General features: G+C 47.6%; 12 protein-coding genes and 1 pseudogene across 12 annotated transcripts; 7 read left to right on the top strand and 6 right to left on the bottom strand.

Moving 5' to 3' along the window:
* The first annotated feature begins 99 nt into the window (after positions 1–99).
* CNA03530 (succinate dehydrogenase (ubiquinone), putative) lies at positions 100–1,104 on the top strand. Its single transcript, XM_566692.2, has 5 exons — positions 100–198; positions 252–297; positions 356–461; positions 519–762; positions 875–1,104. The coding sequence occupies exons 1-5, from the start codon at positions 150–152 to the stop codon at positions 961–963; spliced, it is 534 nt and encodes a 177-aa protein (XP_566692.2). The 5' UTR covers positions 100–149; the 3' UTR covers positions 964–1,104.
* Positions 1,105–1,161: 57 nt separating this feature from the next.
* Positions 1,162–2,196, bottom strand: CNA03525 (hypothetical protein). The gene is made up of 3 exons (XM_024656076.1): positions 1,857–2,196; positions 1,562–1,807; positions 1,162–1,508 (listed from the first exon to the last, which is right to left on the bottom strand). Exons 1-3 carry the CDS (start codon positions 2,128–2,130, stop codon positions 1,180–1,182), a joined length of 849 nt encoding a protein of 282 aa, XP_024514148.1. The 5' UTR covers positions 2,131–2,196; the 3' UTR covers positions 1,162–1,179.
* An 85-nt stretch (positions 2,197–2,281) lies between these two features.
* Positions 2,282–3,204, top strand: CNA03523 (hypothetical protein). The gene is made up of 4 exons (XM_024656075.1): positions 2,282–2,460; positions 2,516–2,626; positions 2,699–2,826; positions 2,885–3,204. Exons 1-4 carry the CDS (start codon positions 2,391–2,393, stop codon positions 3,134–3,136), a joined length of 561 nt encoding a protein of 186 aa, XP_024514147.1. The 5' UTR covers positions 2,282–2,390; the 3' UTR covers positions 3,137–3,204.
* Positions 3,205–3,426: 222 nt separating this feature from the next.
* Positions 3,427–4,872, top strand: CNA03520 (expressed protein). The gene is made up of 3 exons (XM_566690.2): positions 3,427–3,611; positions 3,666–4,255; positions 4,314–4,872. The coding sequence occupies exons 1-3, from the start codon at positions 3,508–3,510 to the stop codon at positions 4,838–4,840; spliced, it is 1,221 nt and encodes a 406-aa protein (XP_566690.1). The 5' UTR covers positions 3,427–3,507; the 3' UTR covers positions 4,841–4,872.
* CNA03510 (prostatic steroid 5-alpha-reductase type I, putative) lies at positions 4,840–6,194 on the bottom strand. The gene is made up of 6 exons (XM_024656241.1): positions 5,979–6,194; positions 5,884–5,918; positions 5,749–5,820; positions 5,579–5,694; positions 5,253–5,519; positions 4,840–5,198 (listed from the first exon to the last, which is right to left on the bottom strand). Exons 1-6 carry the CDS (start codon positions 6,115–6,117, stop codon positions 4,910–4,912), a joined length of 918 nt encoding a protein of 305 aa, XP_024511882.1. The 5' UTR covers positions 6,118–6,194; the 3' UTR covers positions 4,840–4,909.
* A 106-nt stretch (positions 6,195–6,300) lies between these two features.
* On the bottom strand, positions 6,301–8,936 carry CNA03500 (beta-catenin, putative). The gene is made up of 10 exons (XM_566686.2): positions 8,769–8,936; positions 8,470–8,706; positions 8,292–8,414; positions 8,118–8,240; positions 7,940–8,062; positions 7,764–7,892; positions 7,341–7,715; positions 7,172–7,294; positions 7,004–7,122; positions 6,301–6,948 (listed from the first exon to the last, which is right to left on the bottom strand). Exons 1-10 carry the CDS (start codon positions 8,878–8,880, stop codon positions 6,520–6,522), a joined length of 1,893 nt encoding a protein of 630 aa, XP_566686.2. The 5' UTR covers positions 8,881–8,936; the 3' UTR covers positions 6,301–6,519.
* A 124-nt stretch (positions 8,937–9,060) lies between these two features.
* Positions 9,061–10,218, top strand: CNA03490 (conserved hypothetical protein). Its single transcript, XM_024656240.1, has 4 exons — positions 9,061–9,126; positions 9,174–9,233; positions 9,282–9,585; positions 9,643–10,218. Exons 1-4 carry the CDS (start codon positions 9,102–9,104, stop codon positions 10,166–10,168), a joined length of 915 nt encoding a protein of 304 aa, XP_024511880.1. The 5' UTR covers positions 9,061–9,101; the 3' UTR covers positions 10,169–10,218.
* Positions 10,219–10,370: 152 nt separating this feature from the next.
* Positions 10,371–12,264, top strand: CNA03480 (D-lactaldehyde dehydrogenase, putative). The gene is made up of 7 exons (XM_567157.2): positions 10,371–10,428; positions 10,476–10,578; positions 10,634–10,740; positions 10,820–10,952; positions 11,018–11,428; positions 11,492–11,902; positions 11,952–12,264. The coding sequence occupies exons 1-7, from the start codon at positions 10,415–10,417 to the stop codon at positions 12,045–12,047; spliced, it is 1,275 nt and encodes a 424-aa protein (XP_567157.1). The 5' UTR covers positions 10,371–10,414; the 3' UTR covers positions 12,048–12,264.
* A 325-nt stretch (positions 12,265–12,589) lies between these two features.
* On the top strand, positions 12,590–14,879 carry CNA03470 (ribonuclease H, putative). The gene is made up of 9 exons (XM_024656239.1): positions 12,590–12,808; positions 12,856–12,954; positions 13,014–13,370; positions 13,416–13,473; positions 13,534–13,615; positions 13,676–13,860; positions 13,920–14,039; positions 14,104–14,230; positions 14,286–14,879. Coding segments are annotated over exons 1-8 (966 nt in total). The 5' UTR covers positions 12,590–12,806; the 3' UTR covers positions 14,167–14,230; positions 14,286–14,879.
* On the bottom strand, positions 14,157–16,225 carry CNA03460 (tRNA isopentenyltransferase, putative). Its single transcript, XM_566680.2, has 6 exons — positions 15,851–16,225; positions 15,216–15,803; positions 15,061–15,163; positions 14,654–15,005; positions 14,493–14,606; positions 14,157–14,448 (listed from the first exon to the last, which is right to left on the bottom strand). Exons 1-6 carry the CDS (start codon positions 16,211–16,213, stop codon positions 14,313–14,315), a joined length of 1,656 nt encoding a protein of 551 aa, XP_566680.1. The 5' UTR covers positions 16,214–16,225; the 3' UTR covers positions 14,157–14,312.
* Positions 16,226–16,433: 208 nt separating this feature from the next.
* On the bottom strand, positions 16,434–17,903 carry CNA03450 (expressed protein). Its single transcript, XM_566678.2, has 2 exons — positions 16,896–17,903; positions 16,434–16,848 (listed from the first exon to the last, which is right to left on the bottom strand). Exons 1-2 carry the CDS (start codon positions 17,660–17,662, stop codon positions 16,560–16,562), a joined length of 1,056 nt encoding a protein of 351 aa, XP_566678.1. The 5' UTR covers positions 17,663–17,903; the 3' UTR covers positions 16,434–16,559.
* A 533-nt stretch (positions 17,904–18,436) lies between these two features.
* On the top strand, positions 18,437–19,219 carry CNA03440 (annotated as a pseudogene).
* Positions 19,220–19,358: 139 nt separating this feature from the next.
* CNA03430 (hypothetical protein) lies at positions 19,359–21,440 on the bottom strand. Its single transcript, XM_024656238.1, has 8 exons — positions 20,972–21,440; positions 20,868–20,915; positions 20,707–20,817; positions 20,460–20,659; positions 20,176–20,412; positions 19,881–20,123; positions 19,626–19,830; positions 19,359–19,564 (listed from the first exon to the last, which is right to left on the bottom strand). Exons 1-7 carry the CDS (start codon positions 21,300–21,302, stop codon positions 19,684–19,686), a joined length of 1,317 nt encoding a protein of 438 aa, XP_024511875.1. The 5' UTR covers positions 21,303–21,440; the 3' UTR covers positions 19,359–19,564; positions 19,626–19,683.
* Positions 21,441–21,694: the final 254 nt, after the last annotated feature.

The raw sequence follows: 21,694 nt of genomic DNA, 5'->3' as shown, positions 1-21,694 counted from the left end.
CGGAGGAAGAAAGTGGGATGAGCCTGATAATTGGCGCCGGGTATTGGACGAATGGGATTCGGTGGATTATCTTCGATTCTCTGCATCTTCGTCTGCCTCTCAACGTCAACTCATCTGTGCTTCTTTCCATCTTTGCCTACTCGCCCCCAATGTCCACTTCCATCCTCCGCAACTCCCTCGCCAGGGCAGTCCACAAGCGTGCGTACATCCACAGCGCCGCAAAACACCGATGATCAACTGACTTCTCCCAGCCTCAATCCTCCGGACAACTCCTGGTCTCATGCTCGCCCAGCGACGGTGTGTACCAACAAGTTTACTATAGAGGAGCAATGCGAAAGGTGCTGACCATAAACAGACTCGCCTCCACCGAGTCCGTGACTGCCGCTGAGAGCATTGCCCTTCTTAACTCCCAAAGGCAGCACCGACCTACGTCTCCTCACTTGGCCATCTACCAGCCTCAGGTTTGTATAGACCTGCTCTGCCATATCTTATTTCACATCGCTGACATATGTCCATAGCTCACATGGTATCTCTCCAGTTTGCATCGTATCACCGGTGTCGCTTTTGGAGGTGCCCTTTACCTTTCCGCCATGGCCTACCTACTTCACCCCCTTGTCCCTGTCATCGACTCTGCCCACCTCATTCAACTCGTGCACGACTTGCCTGGATGGTTCAAGGGAAGCGCCAAGTTCATCATCGCCCTTCCCTTTACCTTTCACTGCTACAATGGTTTGAGGCATTTGAACTGGGACATCGGAAAAGGTGAGTTTTTTTCTTACTCTCTTGGATGAGACACCGAGAGCGGCAAAGTTTCGATTGAGATGGTCATGATGGCGTGAAAAATCGTTGAAATGTGAACTAATGCAATTTGTAGCTCTTACCATTAAGGGTGTCTACCGAACAGGTTACGCTGTCCTCGGTGCCACTGTCCTCTCTTCTCTCTACCTCGCTTTCTTCATTTAATTTCGGTGTATATGGCTTGCGATCAGGATTAGGGTTGCAAGGTTGTTATTGGGGTGAAGGAGATGGGTGTTTGAGAGACGGCACGATTGCATTTTGCTGTGCCGCTGTATTTTTTACGATATGGATGCAAGGGATCAATTTCATGGCCTTGTGTCGTATGAGAGGCATGTTTATTACCATATTACTCTCAATAGCATGGACAATACACTGCATTCGCTATCTGAACCAGGCATTGACCCCAACCCCAGGTCCATCTACACCTTCAGCGGCATGCCACCATCCTTCAGGTATCAACACACTGTCACCAGCGGCTACGTTGACCTGACATGCGCCCGGTATGGAAAATGCTTTTTCAAGCTGTTCTTTGCACTTCTGCATCGTCCCTTGAGGAAGATCCTGCACGTCCTCATTCGGCGATACGCCAGATATTATCCGGGAGACTGGGACAGGTATTTGGGATGTATTGGCATGTCGAGGGATAGGAGATAGATCCAGGTAGGGGAACGCATCAGGTGGTAACAAGTGGAATGTTTTTCTGCCCACGACTAAAAGAAATTCAACTCAGCCTCGGCTAGATGAGTAGTTAGAAGTAACCCACTTTGCGAGTAAATTCCTACATAAGGATCTTTGTGGAATGGGGTAAAGCTACCATTGGGGCCAATCCATATCGTCCGCCTATACAAGCTTTTCTCTTTACCCTGATAAAAGTGAGTTAAGGCAGGTACATCGTCTAATAATTGAGGCGTGGAATCCAGCAAATCAGATTGGGCGAGATATGCTGTTGGTAGTTCTGCAGGAGACGAAGATGGTATAAGATTGAATATGAAAGCATCTAGAAATAGGCCTGCAATCATCGTCAGAGTCATCAACGCACCCAAGTGTAGAAAACAAACCAAAAGGCATATGTATCTGTTGCCATTCCTTATGCAAGTAGCTCCGTCCCTTTTTTCCTAGTTCGATTTCAGCTACTCTACCTTCTCCTATTTTCTCTCTCAGCCGCTGTAATCCATTTTCCAACTTCCAGTTGGTCAATGCCGGCCAGGCAGAAGTAAGAGAAGGCAAATGTAAGGGTAGCACGGGGTGGTTGGACAGATGGCTTTGAAGATTTGTTGGAGTAAAAGAAGCGAGCGATTTGGCTTGGCGTATTAATGGACGCGTCATTCCCATATAAGCACTATCCTGGGATCATATAATGCTGGACGAACGTAGAGATAAATTATATAGCAAGCTGAAGGTAAGATAAAAGTGGGGTACCGCACCAAATATCAAAAGTGGAGGCAGTTCACCCTCGAAGTCTCATTTCCGAAGATTTGCATGTTCACTTTCTTGTTGTCTTCATCTTAGCATTGCAAGCTGTATCCTAATTTGCCCCCAATCCCGCAAGAGCAAACGTACACACGGAAAATTTACAGCATAATTACAACGTCATGTCGTCGAACAGCCCCAAAAGAGAAAAACTCGATGTTGAATCCCCTCAAGATCGAGAAGCTCGATTAGGTATCGTGTTTCAGAGTGGGGTCGGGCCAGCATACTTACCTCGGATAACTGGCAGGCCAGCTCCTTCAAACCATAACCTCTACTTCAAACCGATCTCAAGAAAGTACACCCATGAACCCTTTAAATCCTTTGCCTAGCCGGCCGCATGGTGTCCCTGAAAGTGATGGTGAGTTGATCTGCTTCACTCCGTTGGCAACGAGAGCATCATATGATTGACCCATTTTCCTGGCCTATCCAGTGATCTCTAGAGTTCGAGCTTTCCTTCCCCAGTTCCAAGCATCCAACGACGCCCTCTTGGCTCAGGCTCGAGAGAACCCAGACTCGGTCGATATAGAAAAGGGACAAAGCGGCCAGTACATCTCCATGGTATGCTTAAGTATCCCTACAAGGGATTAGGTGCAGAATCCACTGACAGACGACACAGGATCTGGGATTGGGAGTCTTTGATGCCCCCGAAAATCCGAAAGGAGACATGGGACCTGTTATCGCCACACAGCCTCCAGCATCGCTGACACGTCAACAAGAGGACGTTGATGAAGAAGCGGATAGCGACAGCGATGGCGATGACGATGTTGATGGTACGGAGAGCAGTAGTAGTGAAAGCGAGAGTGAAGACGAGGCCAACGGGAAGGTAGAACTGAATGCGAAAGATAAGCAGGAGTCGAAGAAAACCTGAACATCATGACAACACACTGCAATCCATATCATAGTAGAATTATCAATGTACTGTACAATTTGTGCCGAGATGTATCCCATTGATGGGCCCCGTTTTCATCTTCCCTTGAAAAGAAAGGATAAGCCATGCATTACAGAATATGTCACGGATTCCTATGGCAGTTTGACATCTGTCAGAGAGATAAGATAAGACTCTATTGCAGCAGCACCAAGTCGCAGTCACTGGTTTTCTCCGGATTTCGTCGCCTCGCCGTCCTTTATTTTTCGTTGTTTCTTCATTGTTTCAAGTTACCCATATCACTCTATTTTTCGCTTTCTCTATTAGGCTAAAAGTATTAAGAACTAGTGCAAAACGGTTGAAACGCCACACCAATGGACCAGCTCAGCGCAGAACAAGCGCAAGCATTATGGGAGGCTGGTGGCTTTCTCATCATCACTGATCTGCCAGAAGGCAGTGAATTTGGTATAGACGGAACGTAGGTCTTTCATATAACCTTCTTGGGAATTTTATGTTGATCTATGACGTATAGGTTTCATACCGTGCGGAAATTCTCAGGCATCAAGTTTCTTCCTCCAGGATTTCATTTCATCGCCTGGTCTCCTCCACCTTCATCCACCACAGCCGGGCCTTCTGTCATTCCGATTCGCCAAGCGTTCGTTCGCAACTTTTCAGCGAAAGAAAGATATGCTGTTCATTATGATAAGGATACAGAGAATATCAGCCTTCCCGAAAATGGTACGGTCATATCGGATGATAATCTCAAAACGTTAGACAAGGAACTTGCGCCTTATCCGTTCGAAAGATTTGAAGCGTGGAAATCTCTCACATCGCACATTACCCCTACTATATTACAGTCTGTCATCGGTCCTGATGGTAAAGTAGATGGCTTAATGCCAGTCATCGATCAAGAGGAAGACACTTTGACAAGAGATATGCGAGAGAAGCTAGAAGAAATAAAACGGAGGAGCCAGAATTTTGGTTTCACAAAGAGCTTAATGTTTGTAAGATTCAGTCTCAAAAAGAGTTGGAGAGATGGGGCGGTCGGAGAAGAAGTGACAGTGTACTCTAAAGATAAAAGCTGGCTATTGGGCAACGTGATTGACGAACAGCTTGATAGAAGTGAGTGTGGTGTCACACTTGCGCATATAAACCGGGCGAGCATTAACGTTTTATTTAGATCCAACTGCACTTTTGGGCCATCTTCAGCTGTCATTCATTTTTTTCCTCCAAATCTCGTCATACTCTTCACTTTTGGCGTATCAAAGGATACTGGCGCTTTTGTGTCAATCTTCATCCTTCCTTATTTCGCCATCTACCTTCCTCTCCCCACCTAAACGAAACCCTAACGCCCATGTGGGAGAAGGAATGAAAATAATTTATAAAGAACTACTCAAAACTCTACGAGTAGAAATCGAAGCACTGCCTGATGGAGTATTTGACACAGAGCTTCCAGAAATGGATGTCTTTTATCTTGATCAGCTTGAAAGCCTTCGCAAAAACCTTGCATCTGCGATATGGGGTGAGGTCGAAGAGGGCACAACCTGGACAGAACTTGAACGACAATCTTTCAAATCTTTATGGAATGCTCTCCGCGATTCGGCGTGGAAAAAGTGGAAGTGGGATATCGATGAACTGAGCCATAGGGTGGATGAAGAGGATGAGGACGAAGAAGGAGAATACGCGCCAGTAGTCATTGAAATATAACTTCATTACATGCATATTAAGCTCACAGCTCTTTGTCCTAATCATTTTCCCCCCACAATCAATAATCACCTAAAGTATGCCCGGAATAGCTGCTTTCCTACTTTTCGGGTACTTGTTACCGAACTTTTCCTTGTACCAAGCATGTCCTCTCATTGCTCTTGGCAACATAGATGTCACCTCCGCAAGCACAAATGCCCAACTTGGAGCGAGCAGCCAGGAGGGCCAGTAAAAGTTTGATATAATGGACAGCACCGTATGAGAATTCCTATATTCGGGGGCGCGTAATAAGTAGGGCAGGGCTGGAACGGAGATGAATGGATATGGGTTTGCGGCAAAAGACCAGCAGGTCCATTCAAGCCTGTATTGCACAAGTCATAAGCAAATCCAGCAATGAGAACGATCAGATGCTTACCATTCACACAGGTAATTCGGAAATGAGACCCATTCAAAGAGCCCACCTCTCGGCACTTTGTATCTTTCCAATTTGGAAGCGTCATCTTCTGGAAGATGGCTCATCACGATTCTTTTTGTAGGCGGTCTACGGAGATCGTTGAGCATTTCGTCATGGTAGACATTCCCAAAAAAACCTATTGCCCATCCAGCAACACCGAGAACGAATTGCCAGCCGATCTCTTTTGGGGGGTAGAAAGCCAAGCCAACGGCTAAAAGATATCCATTCCTACACCTCTGTTAATTTGACATGGCTTCTCCAATAAATACCCACGAAACGGATCTTACAAAAGATTGAACAACATGGCCGCAAGAACAACAGTGATATGGAGGGGCGACCTTTTTGGTGAAAGTATCAGGGGTGATATAATAGCCCGATGGGCATAATGCGCGAGATACAGCCCCTTGATAATTGTTAGCCCAAAGGAATTGTGTCCTCAATAGTAGATAGGACTTACAGAGAGTATTCTCGAGGGACGATTCAAAGAAGGATGAGAGCTGTTTACGATTGTCGTCAAAAAGGTTATAGGCTTTCAATGGCGTTGTCAGGAGACAGTATACCAGCAAGTCTGTGCTGAGATGCCTAAACCCACAGAAACGAGCTCCATGATGGCCCATGATAAGTTCCCTTTGCAATCGGTAATGGTCAAATGGATCCAAGATATGGTTAAGATTTAATATGACTTACCATTGAGGTTTAATCTACTAGTCTTGCGGCTGAAGCGCCCAAAGGGCGCGTCTATCAAGCCGAAAAAAGTGACAGGTGAGTGCAGAGGAAAGAGGTGAAAGATGATGAGGGAGGGGAAGAAATTCTTTGGGGGAAGCATGGACAGGACTACTATTGGCCTAAGAATGTTCTGTTGCTAGCTAAAATATCGTTTTTACCCTGGAGAACACACGCAAAGCCTGTCGTTCGTCAATAACAACACCAGCTGCATAGCAAGCACGTCAGTAACGGGGCGGCCGGTGGAGGCGGCAGTACAAGTACGATATCCCCTCGCTCGGAAGTAAGAATTATTATTAATAACTGCATGCATTTTGAAAAAACTCGGTCATCACTTAAAACTATTGCGATATGATAGAAAATTCGAAAGGAAAACGTATCACACTATGCTATACATACATTAGGTACTCCGGTCTTTTTCCAAAGTGTTTTGTTGCCACGCATGACAATCGTCGTTCAGTACATCTCATCTCCTCGGGAAACTGCATGTTTACCCGGATCTCAATTACCTATCTCTGCCTCCACCGCTTAGCGCCCGGTGCACACTGGCCCTCAGTGCCGCGTGCTCCGATCCCATGCTTCCAACCTGACTGGTTTGCCCTTGCCCTGGGGCTTGTCCATGGCTACCGACAGGCACGTTTCGACCCGCTCTCTCACCAAACTCATCACCTTCTTCCCCCACTTCGGTGAGATCCAAGATTCGTCGAGCAAGGCTGACAATCTCTCCTTCGCCTTCTTGATCTGTTAATCCATCCTCGAATTCATCTTCCGATGAGCCAGCAGAAGGGTCGTTCGGATCGTGGCGAGGGGCGCCGCCTGCACGAGAAGGAGGAGGAGATTTGGCAAGTTGACGGATAGAAGATATCAAAATGGGCGAAGATCGAATGTTGTTGGTCAGTTGCTCATCTTCAGCCTCCAATAATTGCACGATGGTCTGACGTTCAGGGATTAGTGTGTGGCCATATGAAGACATGAGCAGGTACACATACCCAGACAGCAATGTGTTGGAAGGTGATATCCGCGCTACTTAAGAATCTCACGAGATAGGCATGCAATCCTCCGTCGGGCTTGTTCCATACTGCGTTGAAGGGCGCATAATCCTCGGCCGCTTTACGTATGATTAGCTACCGTCTGGGACCATTGATTTGTGAACATACCCTTGGAAGAGAGATTACCCAAAGCTGCCGCGCTGTTCCCTTGTACCTCAACGCTAGGGGAATTAGTCAAAGGGATAAGCACTTCACAGATTCCCATTTCCAGAAGTTGCGGTTTCAAATCGTCTGTGATGTGATTAGAAAATTGTCCAGCTGTAGTGCTCCTACTTACCACTCAACGCCAAGACGGCAACGCAAGCTGTCATCTCACTTTGCACTGCCAGCGGAACAGTCAAGACCAAAGACTTTATCTTTTCCACCGCTCCGGCTTCCACAATCGCTCCCTTGTTCTTCTCGCTACTAGCAGCTAAATTCCGCAAAGTTGAAATTGCATGACATTGAACTTCTTCATTTTCGTCAAAAGACAAGAGCTCAATTAGAGGTTGGAGAAAGCCCGACTCGATAATAGGAGATTCGTTTGCAGGGTGGATAGACACGTTACGGACACAAGCAGCGGCGGAGAGAATGAGGGGAAGATAGGAAGAGTGAAGAAGACGAAGAAGGGGTTTAAGACCGCCGAATTTGACAATTTCGAGTTGGTATTTGCCTACTATTAGTCAGTAAACTATACGGTTTAGAAAGAACAAGGGCGCACTGTCACTGGCAAGGTTACGAAGAGCAAGAGCAGCTTGGCATTGAACCTTCAAACTCTGACTATCCATGAGCTGGACAAGGCTCTGAACAAGCTTGGGTTCAGACTGAGCAAGCTTCTTTCGGTTGGCAGCTGATAGTAATTAGCTTTGTGGGTACAGTTGTTTAGATTAAGCTTACCGTCGACAGCAATGTTACTCAGAGCAGTCGTGCAGTAATATTGGACATCCGTATCCGGCGAATTAAGAAGGCTGACAAGAACAGGAATGGCGCCCGCAGCGACAAGCTGTTGACGGTTCTCGTCTAAGAAGTTCAATCTAGTTAATTATTATTCTCACTGCGGTACAAGCAGGCGTACCGGAGTGAGTCATATTGAGTAGCGCCCCAGTGGCATTTCTCTGCACTCGCATATCCTTTGACTTGGCCAACCGGGTCAAAGGCACCAATGCACCAGATTTGGCGATTTGAGTCTTATTTTCGTCTATAGCTTGGTTATGAGACACGAACGATACGGCGGTCAGCAAGAACGTACCATGGGTGGCAAGGTTGGTGATGCACCCAACTGCATTGCACTGCACCTCCACGTTGGGGCTGAGCATTTGTCGAATAAGCGGTTCAAGACCACCAAGAGACACAACTAAGAGCTTGTTTTCGGCTGTACCGCATATTAGCTGGCGATCCGCGGCATACGAAAACGCATCATCGCTCACCATTGACGGCCAAATTGCCCAATGCAGCGCTGGCTGCTCTCTGCACCTCGGGATCGTGGCTGCTTAACAAATAGAGTACGGGATCGAGGGTATCTCTCCCGACTTCTCTGACCTCCTTCTCTGTGATTTCCGCGAACGCTAAGGCGGCCGAGCGTTGGAGGTCAACGTTCTCGGAGAACGACAAAGTGGTGAGTGCTGCGAGAGGAGAGCCGGCGAAGAAGTTGGTAGTGGATCGGTCTGGGCATAGGGACACGTCAGTTGAGGAGCAATCTTGGCTGTAAAGGGGATACAGTACTGACTTTCTAGGTACTGGAGGAGGTCTGCGACGGCCTCGCGCTCTGTCTCGAGGAGGAGCGGCTCGTAAGCGTTCTTCCTCCTCGGGCTGCAACAGCTGCTGAGTGCGCTGCCCATGGTGGTCTGCGGTGTTGGAGTGCTGGTGGGGAGAGGGGGGAGAGAGGCGGTGTCCTGATCTGTGTGAGTGTCTTGAGCTGTGCATGACATTCTCACCTGTTGTTGTTGATGCACACCTCGGCGCGTCACATCCCGCGGCATTCCTCGGCATTATCACACGTGGCACACCTCTGTCTATACACATTCTCTCCACCGCGCATCATCCCAGTTCATCACACACCATGTACGACGGGCCCACCAGAGGAGGTCAGTACCCAGCGCCCGTAATTCGTCCAAATGCTGACAGTCTCCAGGCACTCGTGGAGGACAAGGCGATTTCAGATGGTCCGCCGTTGCAAACGATAAGCACCGAGGTATGCCCTCTTCAAACACTCCCGTAGCCATCACTCACTTGTCCGTAGAAAATTATCTCGGACACTCCATCAATGCTCCCGTCGGTCGCTGGTCTAAAAATAAAGATATTCATTGGTACAATCGCGATATTTCCGAGGACGATACAGCGAAAGCCGCTCGAGAGCGCGCAGAGGAAGTGCGAAGAATCAAACAGCAAGAGGACGATGCATTGGCGGCTGCTTTGGGATACGCTGTACCCAAGCGAGATACGGATGGCGAAGGGACAGGTGCTAATGATATACCGGTGAAAAAGAGTGAAAAGGACGATGAGATCGCGAGATTAGAAAAGGAAGAGAGGAAACGGGAAAAGGCGTAGGTTTTCTGTTCTGTTCAGTAGGAAAGTGATAAATAATTGAATCACTGTCTTAGACTGAGAAGAGAACAACGGGCACTCAAACGTGCAGAAAAAGAGATCAAGCGGGAAGAGAAAGAAAGGCACAGACATCGGCGTTCAGAATCCAGACGACATCACCATGATGATGAAGATAGTCCTCGTCACTATGAGCGAGAGCAAGAGCGCATCCGAGCTCGTCGGCATCACGATAGGTACGATGAGGGAGACAAAGATGACTGGCGGTCCCAAGATCGAGAGAACAGAGAAAGGGATTATACTAGTGACCGCCACGCGCGTGACCATCGGCTTAGGCAAAGAGAGGACGAGAGAAGGCAAGGAGAGCTGCCATACAGCAATGATCGCGGCAAAGAAAGGGACAGGTACCGCGACAGGAGAGAAGAGCGGCCTAGATATCATCTTGAGGATGATATGCCGCGCAGGAAGTATGAGAGATCACGAACCCGTTCGAAATCACCTCGTCGAGACCATAGGTCCAGTGAACGCCATGTTGGAGAAGTGCTGGACGCGAATCCTATGAGGGAGGGGCTGGAAAGGAGATAATTGCATGTAGTAAATGTAGCTGTCTGACTGTATGTATATGGTTGTCTGGATAAGTTTACAGGACGCTACGCCATTCTCGGAACTAGGACGCGGGAGAAGGCGGAATGATTATTGCGAGTGCGAGCAAGCCGCGTGGAGCTTTCCGATGAGCAGATTGTTGTCGCGGATGATTCCTTGATCTTTCTTAATTATTCATCTTCTCTCGTTCTTCATCTTTTACATCTATTTCCCCATATTTCCACAATCATGTCCTGGTTCGGGTAAGAACTCTTTCATCCTCTCCAACTCAACATTAACTTGCCGTCAGATCAAACAAGTCTAGCTCAAACTCGCCCGCCGGCGTTACCAACTTTTGGCCCGCTACCTCCTACAACTCTGGCTTCGGTGAGCTAACCGAGTCTGACACTGCGGTAGGTTTCTCTGTCCATCCGTTTATAGCAAGGCCACTGACTTTGGAGTATATAGTGGTTGAACGCTAGCAATCAGGGTTTCCAGACCGAAACCAATGTCTGGTACAGTGTCCTTGAAGATGGCAGTCTTTTGATGGTGCAAGTCATCTGGTCTTACCTCGGGTTCGTAACTCCTGCATATCTACTAAGCATCTCTTGAACTTATACCGATGTGCTTACTTGTTTGTGGGGGGTTCTTCAGCATTTTCCTCATCCCGGCGACCACCCAAATGACCTTCAAGCATTACAATCCTACTACTAAAAAGGCGGTTTGGAAATCTGTCCATGCCTCAAACGCCAAGTTCGACAAGCAGAGCTGCAAGTCTGATCTTTTCGTGAGCTGGTCTTCTCTTTCACTCAGCACCAGCTCCCACTGACAATAGGATCTTTGACTACGTAGGAAATCAGACACTCTGGATCACCCACCGAGGGAGAGACGTACAACATTACTGCTTCCCTTGAGAAGGACGTTCAGATCACTGTCGAGTATACCAGGCCTGCTGATACTCCTGGGTTCAAGCTTGGATCTGGTCCTGATGGCGGTATCTCTGCGTTCGGCAAGGACAGAGCTAAGAGGGAAGGTTATGTTGTTCACCGATTCCATCCCTTCATTCATAGCTCTGGTACCCTCGTCATCAACGGACAAGCTGTTGACGCCAAGGGTGAGGGTATATTTATACATGCCATTCAAGGTATGAGGCCAAACCTGGTTGCCTCTCGATGGAACTTTTGCTTTTTCTCCACTGCTCCTGGGCAAGATGAGGAGAAACTCGGGAGTGTGAGGGCCTTCCAAATGGAGTTCGAGACCACTGTATGTAGCTGCCGTCTCTGTCTATCGTGTGACCATGTGGAAAAATGCTGACGTGGGTTCAAGGATGACTTCGGACCCAAAGGCGCAAAGTCTGGTCGAACCAAGGTCAATATCGGTGCCATCTACTGCAGCAAGACTGCTCCCGTCCCGTTCCTTATCACCGGCCAGACTCATGCCCCTCCGTCTGACTCTACCTATCCTGCTCCTTCTCAGGATATCTCTTCCGCCACTCACTTGAACCCAGTCCACGACTCTGAAACTGGCTACTCCGTACCTAGCGGCCTTGAGTTCAAATGGCAGGGCGACCGAAGGGACGGCCAAGGGAAAGCTGGTGCCACCCTCGTCATTGAGAAAGCGGGCAAAGTACCCGGCGAAGGGGGTCTGATTGAAAAGGTCGACGTTTTGGCCGAGATTCCATACGTCATTAAGAAGGGCTTAACGGCTGTGACTGGGACAAACGCCTACATCTATCAGGTAGATACCGCCCATATGCTCATGAAACGCCGGCTGATTTTTTTTTCAGTACCACAACCCCGCTACACTTGAAGTCAACCTTGATGAAGAAGTCATCCCCGTCAAGGGGTTTGTCTTCAACGAAGCGACTTTCATTTCCCCATAGAAACCCTTAACATTATTTCCTCTTTTTTCTCTGCAACCATCAAAGGATCTTGACGTGTCATTCCTAATCATACAAATCTTGTTTCTTTATGTCGATACAAATAATCTGAAGTAATAGGGTCATAGGCGGCTTAATCCTTTATGTCTGAAGCTTGAGATCAGAATACACCTGTTTATTTAAGTTAGCACTGTACTGCTTGCAACCAGCGCAGATGAAATGTACATTGGATGATAATACAGAATACAGATTAGAAGGACGTCGTGCTGGAGTCGATTGATCCAATGTAACGAGACATGTTAAGGCCGTGGTGTTGGGGCTTGGGGGCGTTATTGGTTACTCAGCTCTACATCTCGTACTGCTCGTTCGTTTGCCAATTTGGAGAACGGAGAAGTGCCCCATCCAAAAATTAACACCCACTGACTGTTAAATATCAATTATTGTTTTTGCACTGCAACGACGAACGAAGCGACAATTCGCCGCAAGTTTCCAGTCAAGCCGTTACCCACAAACTATCATGAATCATCTACATCTTACCCCTGTCAGGAAACCCGTCTCACACTCACAGATCATCCAGTGCTTTCCCTGACTCTACCTCCACTCAAAGTGTCTCCTCGATTCTCACGCCTAGTGCTGCCTGCAAGACGGCCTCCCCGTCTCTCTCCAGGCATTTGGAGCACACTTTCAGCGCTTCGTATCACTGTTTCTGGGAGACCGACAATCGTAACTCCCCAGCAGCCACGCCCTAAAATCGTCGCAGATATGTAAGTCTTATTGGCTTCAAATGTTGCAGACTCTGAGAGAGTCACAGGGCTCCTAAGCCAGGATTCTATGCCGTTGCGACAGGCAGACATCCGGGGGTCTACAAGACATGGCCTGCGGCGGAGGAGCAAGTCAAGGGGTTTCCGAGGTGAGACTTTAACTTCTCGTGTGTTTTGCAGATATAGATTGTTCGCTAAGCCTTTATAGTGCCAAATACAAAAAGTTTGCCACTGAGCAAGAAGCAAAAGATTTTGTCACTGCTGCCGGAGATGCTCTTCCTTCCCAACCGCCTCCAATTGGTAAAAGGAAACGAGCTGAAATGGAAGACAGCAAAGCGCCACCCGTTGATACCCATTTTCAAGCCACTTCCCCGGCAACAGTGGCCTCACCTGCATCTTTACCACCGAAATTACAAAAGATAGCTCAACAGGGTTTTAGTTTTACTAAGTCTGTTCCACATTATCTTGTTGTCTATACAGATGGCTCCGCCAAAGGAAATGGACAAGTAGGCTCAAGAGCAGGAGCTGGGGTTTGGTGGGGCAGTCGAGGAGAAGCGTCTAAACAGTAGGTGTACTGCAAGCTCCGAAACGACAATTCTGATTTCGGTAGAAACTGGGCGGAGAGAGTCCCAGGAGAGCCACAAACTAACAACCGAGGAGAATTGCTCGTGAGCCTATCCTTGCTTGCTCCGCGCCCTTTGCTAACCAGAGATCTCTCTCGTTGGTAGGCTGTGATACGAGCCATTGAAAGATGCCCTTTTCCCGATATCCCACTTGAAATACGATGTGATTCCCAATACACCATCTCCTGTTGGTTTATTCCATTCAACCATTGCTATAGCTCATGCCCTTACGCGTTCACACATTCAGGTATGACCATTTGGCTTCCAAAATGGATGAATAACAACTTTAGGAACAGTTATAAACAAGAAGTCATCAATACAGATTTGATCAAACATCTCCTAGTTCTTCTCAGGCGAAGAGGAGCAGCCGGGAGAGTCAAATTCAAGTACGTGCCTGCGCACAGCGGAGTAGAAGGGAATGAGGCGGCCGACGTAAGTTTAATTGTCTCGTTTGGCGGAGCAATGGCCAATCTTTATGTTATTCTTGCCAGAGGCTAGCGCGCACAGGCGGTGCATTGCCTTTCGTTTCAGATGAAAGTAACTGGCTTGATCCAGAGGATGAGGTCGTTCCTTGCGACTCAGAAACTAACCCAACAGAGGTTGAATTGGAGGTGAGCAGAAGGATTGATCGCCCTATCTAGCATGGTATTACGGCTAATGGTAGACCCATCTCAGATTGATGAAGATTGGCTGATGACCGCGGAAGAGTTAGCCGCACTCGAACAACAGCTTGTTTAGTACGCTTTGTAATGGGACAAGTAGTAGTTCTTGTCTCATGGATCAGCTGCCATGAAAGGATGGAGTTCGTCTCAGGCGTTTTTTGCCTTGTTGCAGTTGATAACCCGATATTCGACCAGCATTCATATCCACCACGTAATCGGAAATCAATCTGCTTTTTGGTCTAGTCCTACTGCCATCGATTCTTGCTTTAGCCTTTGCCTTTCGGTCTTCCTCTCTTCCCCCATAGCTTTTTGCCTGGCTATCCATTCGGCTTTATCCATTTTGATAGGGTTGGCGTTACTAGAGAGATGTTAGAAGGTATCAGAAGGGGGCATAAAACCTACTGCTTGTGCGCTCTTGTCTTAGTATGCTGGTCCCATTCTCTCAAAAGTACTGAACATGGATTATTGGGAGTTGAACATACTTCGCATATTTTACGAGCGTTTATACTTTGCCGACTAACCCAACGTAAGCACGAGAAGACCATGATCGGTGAGCGACTCACTCTGCAGTATTCGGTACAATGCCATTTTCCTCCAAAGAATGCAACAGCTCTTTTGCGTTCACATGGCCCACCTCCAAATTTGACGGTACTTTCTCTCGTTTCAAGAATTTATGCAAGATTTCGGTTGCCAGTGGGACTCCTGTTTCCCCCCCAGGAACAACATATACTTCAACTTCGCCCCCCAATGAGCGGGCTTCCCGCACCGCTGGCAAGAACTGCTTCTTTATCCACTTAAGTTGAGATTTGGCATATTGTTGGGTGGAAACCTTAGTTCGATCAACCATGGTGGGGAAGAGCGGATGAGATTGAGGATTGGGAGAGGGCAAAGGGAGAGATGCAAATTCTTTGTAGCCTAAAGAGAGGACCTGAATCAGCTGCCATAGAGCAAAAAAGTAACTGGCCCTCACCTATCGCTTGGAATATGCCCTCGGTATGGTCTGTGGCATCTGTGCTTCCATATATTCTCTGGGCTATTTCTCTTAGTTCCGATATCTCATCGAGCAACCCATTCTGTCACATAATCAGCACCGCATTTACGATGAGCGGATGAAACAAAACATACTTCGAGCATTTTGTCCACTCTTCTATCTAACCTCGGTCTCAAAGTCTCCATGGGCTCGTACACCCAGAAAATCAGTGTCCTAAACCTCGCCTCCCTTCCCTTCGGCTCCTCTAGGCCATTCGATGAAGGGACGCTATCCACGGTGCCTCCCCTTTCCCACCATCTTTCCAAGCTCCTTCTGACCTTCCTCCCATCTCGCCAATGCCATCTTTGAGATTCCTTTGGATCGATAGTTTCCAATAGACGATGCAACGCAAGAAGATGTTCATCCTCTCTTGTTGTAGGTCTACTGGACTTTGATGGTCCGGGATTTCTTTCCGTTACTGAAGATCCGGAAGTACTAGGCCATGTAGGCTCTGTAAGCCAAAAGGTATCCAAGAGAGCTAACAGCTCTGGTGACAGGTTTTCTGGAATGGGCGGTCTAGGCCCTGGAGGTGTCCATCTGACAGACATAGGATCTTTTGCTTGGCTTTTGATCTCGCCATCGCGAACAAAAGATAACTCGGGTGGGGGAAAAAGGAAGTGCTGGATGAAATAATGCGTCCCGCCACAAATTATTGGCAAGACATCAACTGGCAGTGTTGTAATCTACTTGAAAGCATAAGCCTTCCGTAGGTTAGAAGGCGATGACTCACCTTTGCATTTGCTTCGTTACACCACTTCCCTACTTCCCAGCTCGTATCCTCACCTGGCGTAACCATATTCAGTCCCCAATGTTCAATCCCACCCATTTCCTCAACTGTCACCTTGTTGGTGATCACATCTAGACCAGTGTAAAGCTGCATAGAGTCGGCAGAAAGCACAACTGCGGGGTGTGTTTTGTTTTCATTGTTGTTCATGCCCAACCGTGGTGCTCGAGAAAGGCTGAAAGATTGGGCGAGGGACACGGCCAATTGAGATTTACCGACGCCAGTAGTGCCTATAACGGCTACGATGGGTCTCTGAGATGTCATTTGCGACCTGATGAATAGCTGTAGACTCCGTATGAAGTTGAGCATCCGCTCCTTTGCTGCTTACATGTTGAAATACATTGTGACTGAAACAGCCAGCACTCCTCGTCGATACTTTTCCTTTTTTGTCGGAAGCTTTTTGTGTCAACAAAAAAAGTCCGCCGCTCTTATCCCATCATCATCATTTAGCTTAATCTAAATAACATGGTCAATCTTGGACAGAAAAATATAAGGTCAAGCATCATTTAGGCAGTACACGACCGTTACGCCACAGTGCATCATGTCCTTCTGTTCATAAACTCAACTCCATGTATTTGATGTATAAATATATGCAAGGTATTCCAACACAGTAACAGAATTGTCCAAAAGTCCCAAAAGTGTCGCTCACCCCTTCCTAATTCAAATCAATATATACAATCAACATCCACGCCACGATGCTTGCAAATGCGACAGCCCCTTTCAAACCAGCAATAAACTTGACAGCAACGCAACTTGAATCGCCGCTTGCTTGTGTATCTTTCCCAAAATTCACAAAACTCGATCCACACGCCTCATTGATTCTTTTCACAGCAGCATTGATAACCGTCGAATTGAGCGTTGTTGTGTTAGAAAGGTATGACTCATAGGTATTGAGCAAAGAAGCAGAACAATCCGTGCAACTAGGCCTTGAAGACGACGGAAGACTGCCCTAGTGTCAGTTTGTCCTAGCATCAGGAAGAGAAGTACCTACGATATACCGCCTGGCAATCCCCAAAGATACAGATCATCTGGCCTTTCACTCGCTACTGCCTCAATGTAACAAAAAACTCCAGTATCTTCGTTGACCAAACTTTCGGCTTCTCTCATCACTTGATAGTTCCCTACACCCCATTTTGTTTTGATGGCAACAGGAACATTTTTCGATATGTCGCTTGCACAATTAGATTTGCTTGTGAGAGCCGTCATGACGCCAGACATGAAGGTCACACATTGATCAATGCTGGGCTGTGGGGAAGACGTATAGGCGACGAGGTCATTGAGTGTTGTGTAGTTGCCAGAGGCCAAAGCTTTGGCCACAATGGAGGAATAAGCGGTTGAGGTGGTAAGAAGCAAGGAAAATGGAAGACAGTACAGGAACGTTTCCGAAGAAACAAGAGATGCGAGATATAGCATACAGGAGGAAGAGAGGGAGGTGGATATTGAGAGATCCAGCGGGGTAGGCACGGGAGAAGGAGGGGCGGTGAGGACTGTAGATGGGCGTGTAGGTAGAGAGGGCTCGGCGGATGCCTCTACAGCGTTTGTGGCATTACTGGAGATAGCTGTGGAGTTGGACCTGGGCAGCAGGAGGGTGGCATGGTCGTGCCTCTGCTCTGGAGATAGCAGGGGACGTGGCTGGAGGTGATGTCTCTGCCTGCTGGCCTTGGGGAAGTGTCCGGATCCATGTGCGTGACAGTAGGCTGAGTCTGCAAGGGATAGAACAATGCCCACTGCCACCACGAGAAGCCAAGTAAATCTCATCGCACCTAGCGCAGTGCCGTCTCCCCTAGCGCGACGCGTCGATCCTATACTGCTGATGCGCGCTGGGATGATCGACCCCTGACCTAACTAGTGCGACTTGTCTTGCTCGAGACGTTTCGTTTTCAAGAAGGCGTCGCCCGCTGCTGTTTTTGTAAAGGAGTGTAAGGCGCAAGAGAGCAGCCGAGTGGCTCTTATATTATAGAACTGCAGGAGGAGCGTATAGGTAAAGAAAAGAAAAGCGATGGTGCAAACGCAAATGCAAAAACATACAATCAACAGAAAATCACCGGTCGGCCTGGATTTTTGGCAGATCTTGTCGTTCTTCCTGTCTCTGTCATTCCGTCGAATGCGTATTTTTTCTGACCCGCTCATTCGAGGGGCATACATCACCACCCAGAGATCACATCGACGATCGTTATATACATTCCAACAATTGTTCGCAACAAAGCGCCACTCGCCACGCGGAGTCATAACGCACAGTCAGGCCTTCATTTGATCAGATGGTGGCCCGCTTCTCGAGGCGTCACATCGCTTTATTGAATCATCAGTCAATAACAATGTCTCGCTCTCAGTGGCATAGTAGGACAATGGATACACGATGTCCGAAGGGGAGAATCTATAGTCACCTATCCATAAAGAGCTAGCTAACTGGTTTCAATCCAAGTGCGTGCTGCAAAATGAACCAAACAACAGCGGCTACCGAACTGCGATCGGCGTATATTTTCAGGGTCCATATAGCGAATCTGGATTCTGGATTTGAATTAATAAATAACAGGGGTAGACAAAATGCATGCTATTTCGATGATAATTCTGAATTGATGAACGAGCTGCCAATTCCCTCAGGGAAAATGACATTCCTGAACCCTTTGTGGCGTAAAAACCCTGGAATTGAATTGGCAGAAGTCCGAGTCGGATTTACCATGAAAGGAAATTCCTCTTGAAATAACTTGAAAAAAGCCGTTCGAATTAAACGACCTCCAGAGGTTGTTTAATTCATTTGACAATTCAAACTCGCTCTTCGTGCTTCAGAATGCATGATTTCAAAGCGTTTCAGTGCGTCTTTTTTTAATGTGCTCTTAATTACACATATCAACCCTCACTATTCTTACCTCAAATTCTGACCATACTTCTGGGCACAACTGACTAACAAGAAGGTGTTCTGAGACCATATGATACTAACTGAACATGCCAGCCTTGAGGAGCTGCTTATGAACGAGGAGGGCCACTACCATTTGATAGAGCTTTCCTGCCTATGCTGTGGTTTATACTCTGCTGACCGTCTTAGCATACTCAATATTTTGCTCTTGAGACTCGGACGTTGGCTGGGATGCTGGATGTTATAAAAGATTAGGTATTCAAAAAGCAACACATGTCAAAGTATTGCTACATTGTCAAAATCAGTCGCGTCTCTATTAAGGTCACTCGACAAATTCACTGACCCCCACCGACTTGTTCTGGACCCACTGTCGTCATTCCCTGAGTCCCCACCCTGAAATCAGGTCTCTCTTTGCTTCCCTAACAGAAATAAAAATAAAAATGAGCTGCATTTTGTCTACCCCTAACAGTTAAGCTAATTAAAGTTCCCCGCCCTACCTTACCAATAATTGGTTAGGTCCCCCCCCAGCCCCCGGCCGACACCGGCCTCCGACCCACCCATTTGCCGGTCGGCCAGTTGTTGTGTAGAGCCTAGCCAGCCGGCAACAAGCGTCATGCAGTTGAGAGTGTCCATGGACATATGTATGAGCCAGCTACGAGCAGAATGCTCTTATCACTTCGTCCTACCCACATTACCACATTAGTTGGCCATCACATTATGTATGCCGCAGTTGAGTAGGCGTTCCAGTGCCTATGTAGTATACGGCACCGACCTTTATCTCGGTAGCAAAAAGCGAAACTTGGAGTCTGTGCAACATGCAGATAAAGATAAGCACTTTTACACCCGAAAACAGTTTTACATTCTTACATGATAAAATCATATACTACACACTGCTACAAGTAACCCCACATTGTCATTTGGATTGCTACTCTGTACTTTGTCCCTCCGTGCTCGTGCCCGCACTTTTGCTCCCTTCAGACCTGGCAAAAACGCCCTCTTCTCCTTCTTCTCTTAACGCCCGATCCACACCCATGGCCCCCACACCAGCGCCTCCGAGAGGAATATCGTTTCCCTAAAGATCTTTCAGCCCGTATCTTAAGTCGATAATATTGAGGTACTTACGATTAATGCGCGCATTATATCACTCAAGCTGATCACACCCACCAGCCTTCCTGGTTGTTCGTCATCCTGTCCTGCAACGACTACCAACCTATGCACTCGCCTAATCTTGATCAAACTAAATATCGCGCTAAGGGAATCTTTTGGCGAACAAGTGACCACACCAGCAAAGTCAACAGCCCGTTGTTTCAGAGCTTGTGCGATGGTCAAATCAAGCGAAGTATATGCGCCATTCCGCACCAGCGTCTGATCCTTGCGTCAGCCCAAGTATGATACACGAAGAGCACCTCGTACTCACAATCACATCTACAGTTTCATACAGATTGAGTACTTTGCCCTGGTCATCGACAATTGGCACAGCACTGATTCCCTGCTCCGAGAACATATGCACCACATCAAACACTGTCGTTTTCATTGTGGCCGCAGCTATCGGCCAAAACTTATTGGTGTTTGAAGGATCAGGATTAGGCGACACATAAGTTCCGATGCCGAGTTCTTGGACAGAAGCCGTAAGGTATTGTGTAATATCTCGGCACTGGTTCAGTTAGCCCCGCCCTGGAAAAATCGTGGGAAGTCTCTCACATTCATGGCAATGAATTTCAGTACTCTGTACTGGGTTAAGACACTGATCACAACCTCCCCGTTGGTTTGTGGATCCTTGTCAATGAGCGGAAGACGCCGAGCATGCGTGCGAATAAGATACCGACAGGCGTCATATAATGGGCGTAGAGGATGTACATAGAGGAGTGGTGGCGGCGGAACGTGAAGGACCTTCTCAATGTCTATGATGAATTAATACAGTCATCTGTCATTGAAAACGAAAACGGACCTCTGATACTCTGCAATCTGAACTGCTCTACATCTGCTGTGGCACCTTCCCAACTTGAAGTATGGTAATAATATTGGATCAGATGGATGACATCTTGAACCGTAAACATCCCTTTGGTGGGCTATTCAGCATATTTACTTTTCAATACGTCATAGACTCACCAGCAAACTGAGCTGACGATGTGTTCCATAAAGGTGCAGAGACTACCCCTATAATAACCCATCAACTACGCCCGCAAATTGGGGCGGAAACGCACATTACTTACCGTACAATAGCATCACATCCAGTGCCTTCTTCACCTTTAGTTGCGTGTCAAGAACTATCAGCCTGAAGCTGACTGGGAAGACATCATAGCTAGAGCGTTCTTTCAGAAAAGCTCGGAGTGCTTCGAGAGCTTCGTCATGAGTCAGCGGCCTTGGAGGAGCCATTGGCGGATGTGTCGCGCGTGATGGGCGACGGGCAATAGAAACGGGAGCACGGTCGGAGAACGCTTGAGAAGCTGTAGATGACGCTGTGGAAGTCGAAATTTGGGGATGATAGGACTGAGATGACCTTTGATTAGGGCGGAAGGATGCTGTAGGAGATGTGGAGGACATGGTTGAGGAGGACGCGATAGGTGCTATGGCAATTTCGGAGAGGCCAGTGAAGCAGGAGTATTGAGGCGATAGGGTTAGAAGGATGGTTGAGGGAGGGTGACGGCAGAGAATGGACCTGGTGCGTTATGAAGAAATAGACCATGGAAGAATAGACAGACATGCAGAAACAAGTCCATAAGTGAGTGGCCCGCGGCTGCCGACGAGCGTCAATCCATTTCCCGGGGACCCTCATTCTGCTCGCGGACTGTAATATTGGGGTACCAAGTTATCGTACTACTGCACATCCACCATATGTCATCTGCACATGCATGAATAGACAATTCAGCACTACGGAAAACCCCAATGTACTCCTCGGGGGGATAATTTACTTCCATGATTTGCATTGTACCTTC

Source organism: Cryptococcus neoformans, chromosome 1 (genome assembly GCF_000091045.1).
Source record: "Cryptococcus neoformans var. neoformans JEC21 chromosome 1, complete sequence".
NCBI classification, from domain to species: Eukaryota; Fungi; Basidiomycota; class Tremellomycetes; order Tremellales; family Cryptococcaceae; genus Cryptococcus; species Cryptococcus deneoformans.
Note: the sequence above shows the minus strand (reverse complement) of the source record. Positions and strands in the feature narration are given on the sequence as shown.

Coding starts and splice junctions, on each gene's coding strand:
- CNA03530 (XM_566692.2), top strand. CDS start 150: ATGTCCACTTCCATCCTCCGCAACTCCCTCGCCAGGGCAGTCCACAAG. Junction 199..251: donor CGCCAGGGCAGTCCACAAGC/GTGCGTACATCC, acceptor GACTTCTCCCAG/CCTCAATCCTCCGGACAACT. Junction 462..518: donor TGGCCATCTACCAGCCTCAG/GTTTGTATAGAC, acceptor ATATGTCCATAG/CTCACATGGTATCTCTCCAG.
- CNA03525 (XM_024656076.1), bottom strand. CDS start 2,130: ATGGGAATGACGCGTCCATTAATACGCCAAGCCAAATCGCTCGCTTCT. Junction 1,808..1,856: donor ACAGATACATATGCCTTTTG/GTTTGTTTTCTA, acceptor CGATGATTGCAG/GCCTATTTCTAGATGCTTTC. Junction 1,509..1,561: donor TGTAGGAATTTACTCGCAAA/GTGGGTTACTTC, acceptor AATTTCTTTTAG/TCGTGGGCAGAAAAACATTC.
- CNA03523 (XM_024656075.1), top strand. CDS start 2,391: ATGTCGTCGAACAGCCCCAAAAGAGAAAAACTCGATGTTGAATCCCCT. Junction 2,461..2,515: donor AGATCGAGAAGCTCGATTAG/GTATCGTGTTTC, acceptor GATAACTGGCAG/GCCAGCTCCTTCAAACCATA. Junction 2,827..2,884: donor GCGGCCAGTACATCTCCATG/GTATGCTTAAGT, acceptor CAGACGACACAG/GATCTGGGATTGGGAGTCTT.
- CNA03520 (XM_566690.2), top strand. CDS start 3,508: ATGGACCAGCTCAGCGCAGAACAAGCGCAAGCATTATGGGAGGCTGGT. Junction 3,612..3,665: donor GAATTTGGTATAGACGGAAC/GTAGGTCTTTCA, acceptor TATGACGTATAG/GTTTCATACCGTGCGGAAAT. Junction 4,256..4,313: donor TGACGAACAGCTTGATAGAA/GTGAGTGTGGTG, acceptor CGTTTTATTTAG/ATCCAACTGCACTTTTGGGC.
- CNA03510 (XM_024656241.1), bottom strand. CDS start 6,117: ATGCTTCCCCCAAAGAATTTCTTCCCCTCCCTCATCATCTTTCACCTC. Junction 5,821..5,883: donor CCATCATGGAGCTCGTTTCT/GTGGGTTTAGGC, acceptor CGCCATTGAAAG/CCTATAACCTTTTTGACGAC. Junction 5,199..5,252: donor CCGAATTACCTGTGTGAATG/GTAAGCATCTGA, acceptor TGTGCAATACAG/GCTTGAATGGACCTGCTGGT.
- CNA03500 (XM_566686.2), bottom strand. CDS start 8,880: ATGGGCAGCGCACTCAGCAGCTGTTGCAGCCCGAGGAGGAAGAACGCT. Junction 8,241..8,291: donor CACCAACCTTGCCACCCATG/GTACGTTCTTGC, acceptor ACCAAGCTATAG/ACGAAAATAAGACTCAAATC. Junction 6,949..7,003: donor TCCAACACATTGCTGTCTGG/GTATGTGTACCT, acceptor CCTGAACGTCAG/ACCATCGTGCAATTATTGGA.
- CNA03490 (XM_024656240.1), top strand. CDS start 9,102: ATGTACGACGGGCCCACCAGAGGAG. Junction 9,234..9,281: donor TGCAAACGATAAGCACCGAG/GTATGCCCTCTT, acceptor ACTTGTCCGTAG/AAAATTATCTCGGACACTCC. Junction 9,586..9,642: donor GAGAGGAAACGGGAAAAGGC/GTAGGTTTTCTG, acceptor TCACTGTCTTAG/ACTGAGAAGAGAACAACGGG.
- CNA03480 (XM_567157.2), top strand. Junction 10,741..10,819: donor GTCATCTGGTCTTACCTCGG/GTTCGTAACTCC, acceptor GGGGTTCTTCAG/CATTTTCCTCATCCCGGCGA. Junction 11,429..11,491: donor AAATGGAGTTCGAGACCACT/GTATGTAGCTGC, acceptor CGTGGGTTCAAG/GATGACTTCGGACCCAAAGG.
- CNA03470 (XM_024656239.1), top strand. Junction 13,616..13,675: donor TTCCCAATACACCATCTCCT/GTTGGTTTATTC, acceptor TCACACATTCAG/GTATGACCATTTGGCTTCCA. Junction 14,040..14,103: donor CAACAGAGGTTGAATTGGAG/GTGAGCAGAAGG, acceptor GACCCATCTCAG/ATTGATGAAGATTGGCTGAT.
- CNA03460 (XM_566680.2), bottom strand. CDS start 16,213: ATGCTCAACTTCATACGGAGTCTACAGCTATTCATCAGGTCGCAAATG. Junction 15,164..15,215: donor GAGTGGACAAAATGCTCGAA/GTATGTTTTGTT, acceptor ATTATGTGACAG/AATGGGTTGCTCGATGAGAT. Junction 14,449..14,492: donor AAGACAAGAGCGCACAAGCA/GTAGGTTTTATG, acceptor ACATCTCTCTAG/TAACGCCAACCCTATCAAAA.
- CNA03450 (XM_566678.2), bottom strand. CDS start 17,662: ATGAGATTTACTTGGCTTCTCGTGGTGGCAGTGGGCATTGTTCTATCC. Junction 16,849..16,895: donor GGATTGCCAGGCGGTATATC/GTAGGTACTTCT, acceptor ACACTAGGGCAG/TCTTCCGTCGTCTTCAAGGC.
- CNA03430 (XM_024656238.1), bottom strand. CDS start 21,302: ATGTCCTCCACATCTCCTACAGCATCCTTCCGCCCTAATCAAAGGTCA. Junction 20,124..20,175: donor ATGAAACTGTAGATGTGATT/GTGAGTACGAGG, acceptor CGCAAGGATCAG/ACGCTGGTGCGGAATGGCGC. Junction 19,831..19,880: donor ATATAATGCGCGCATTAATC/GTAAGTACCTCA, acceptor AAAGATCTTTAG/GGAAACGATATTCCTCTCGG.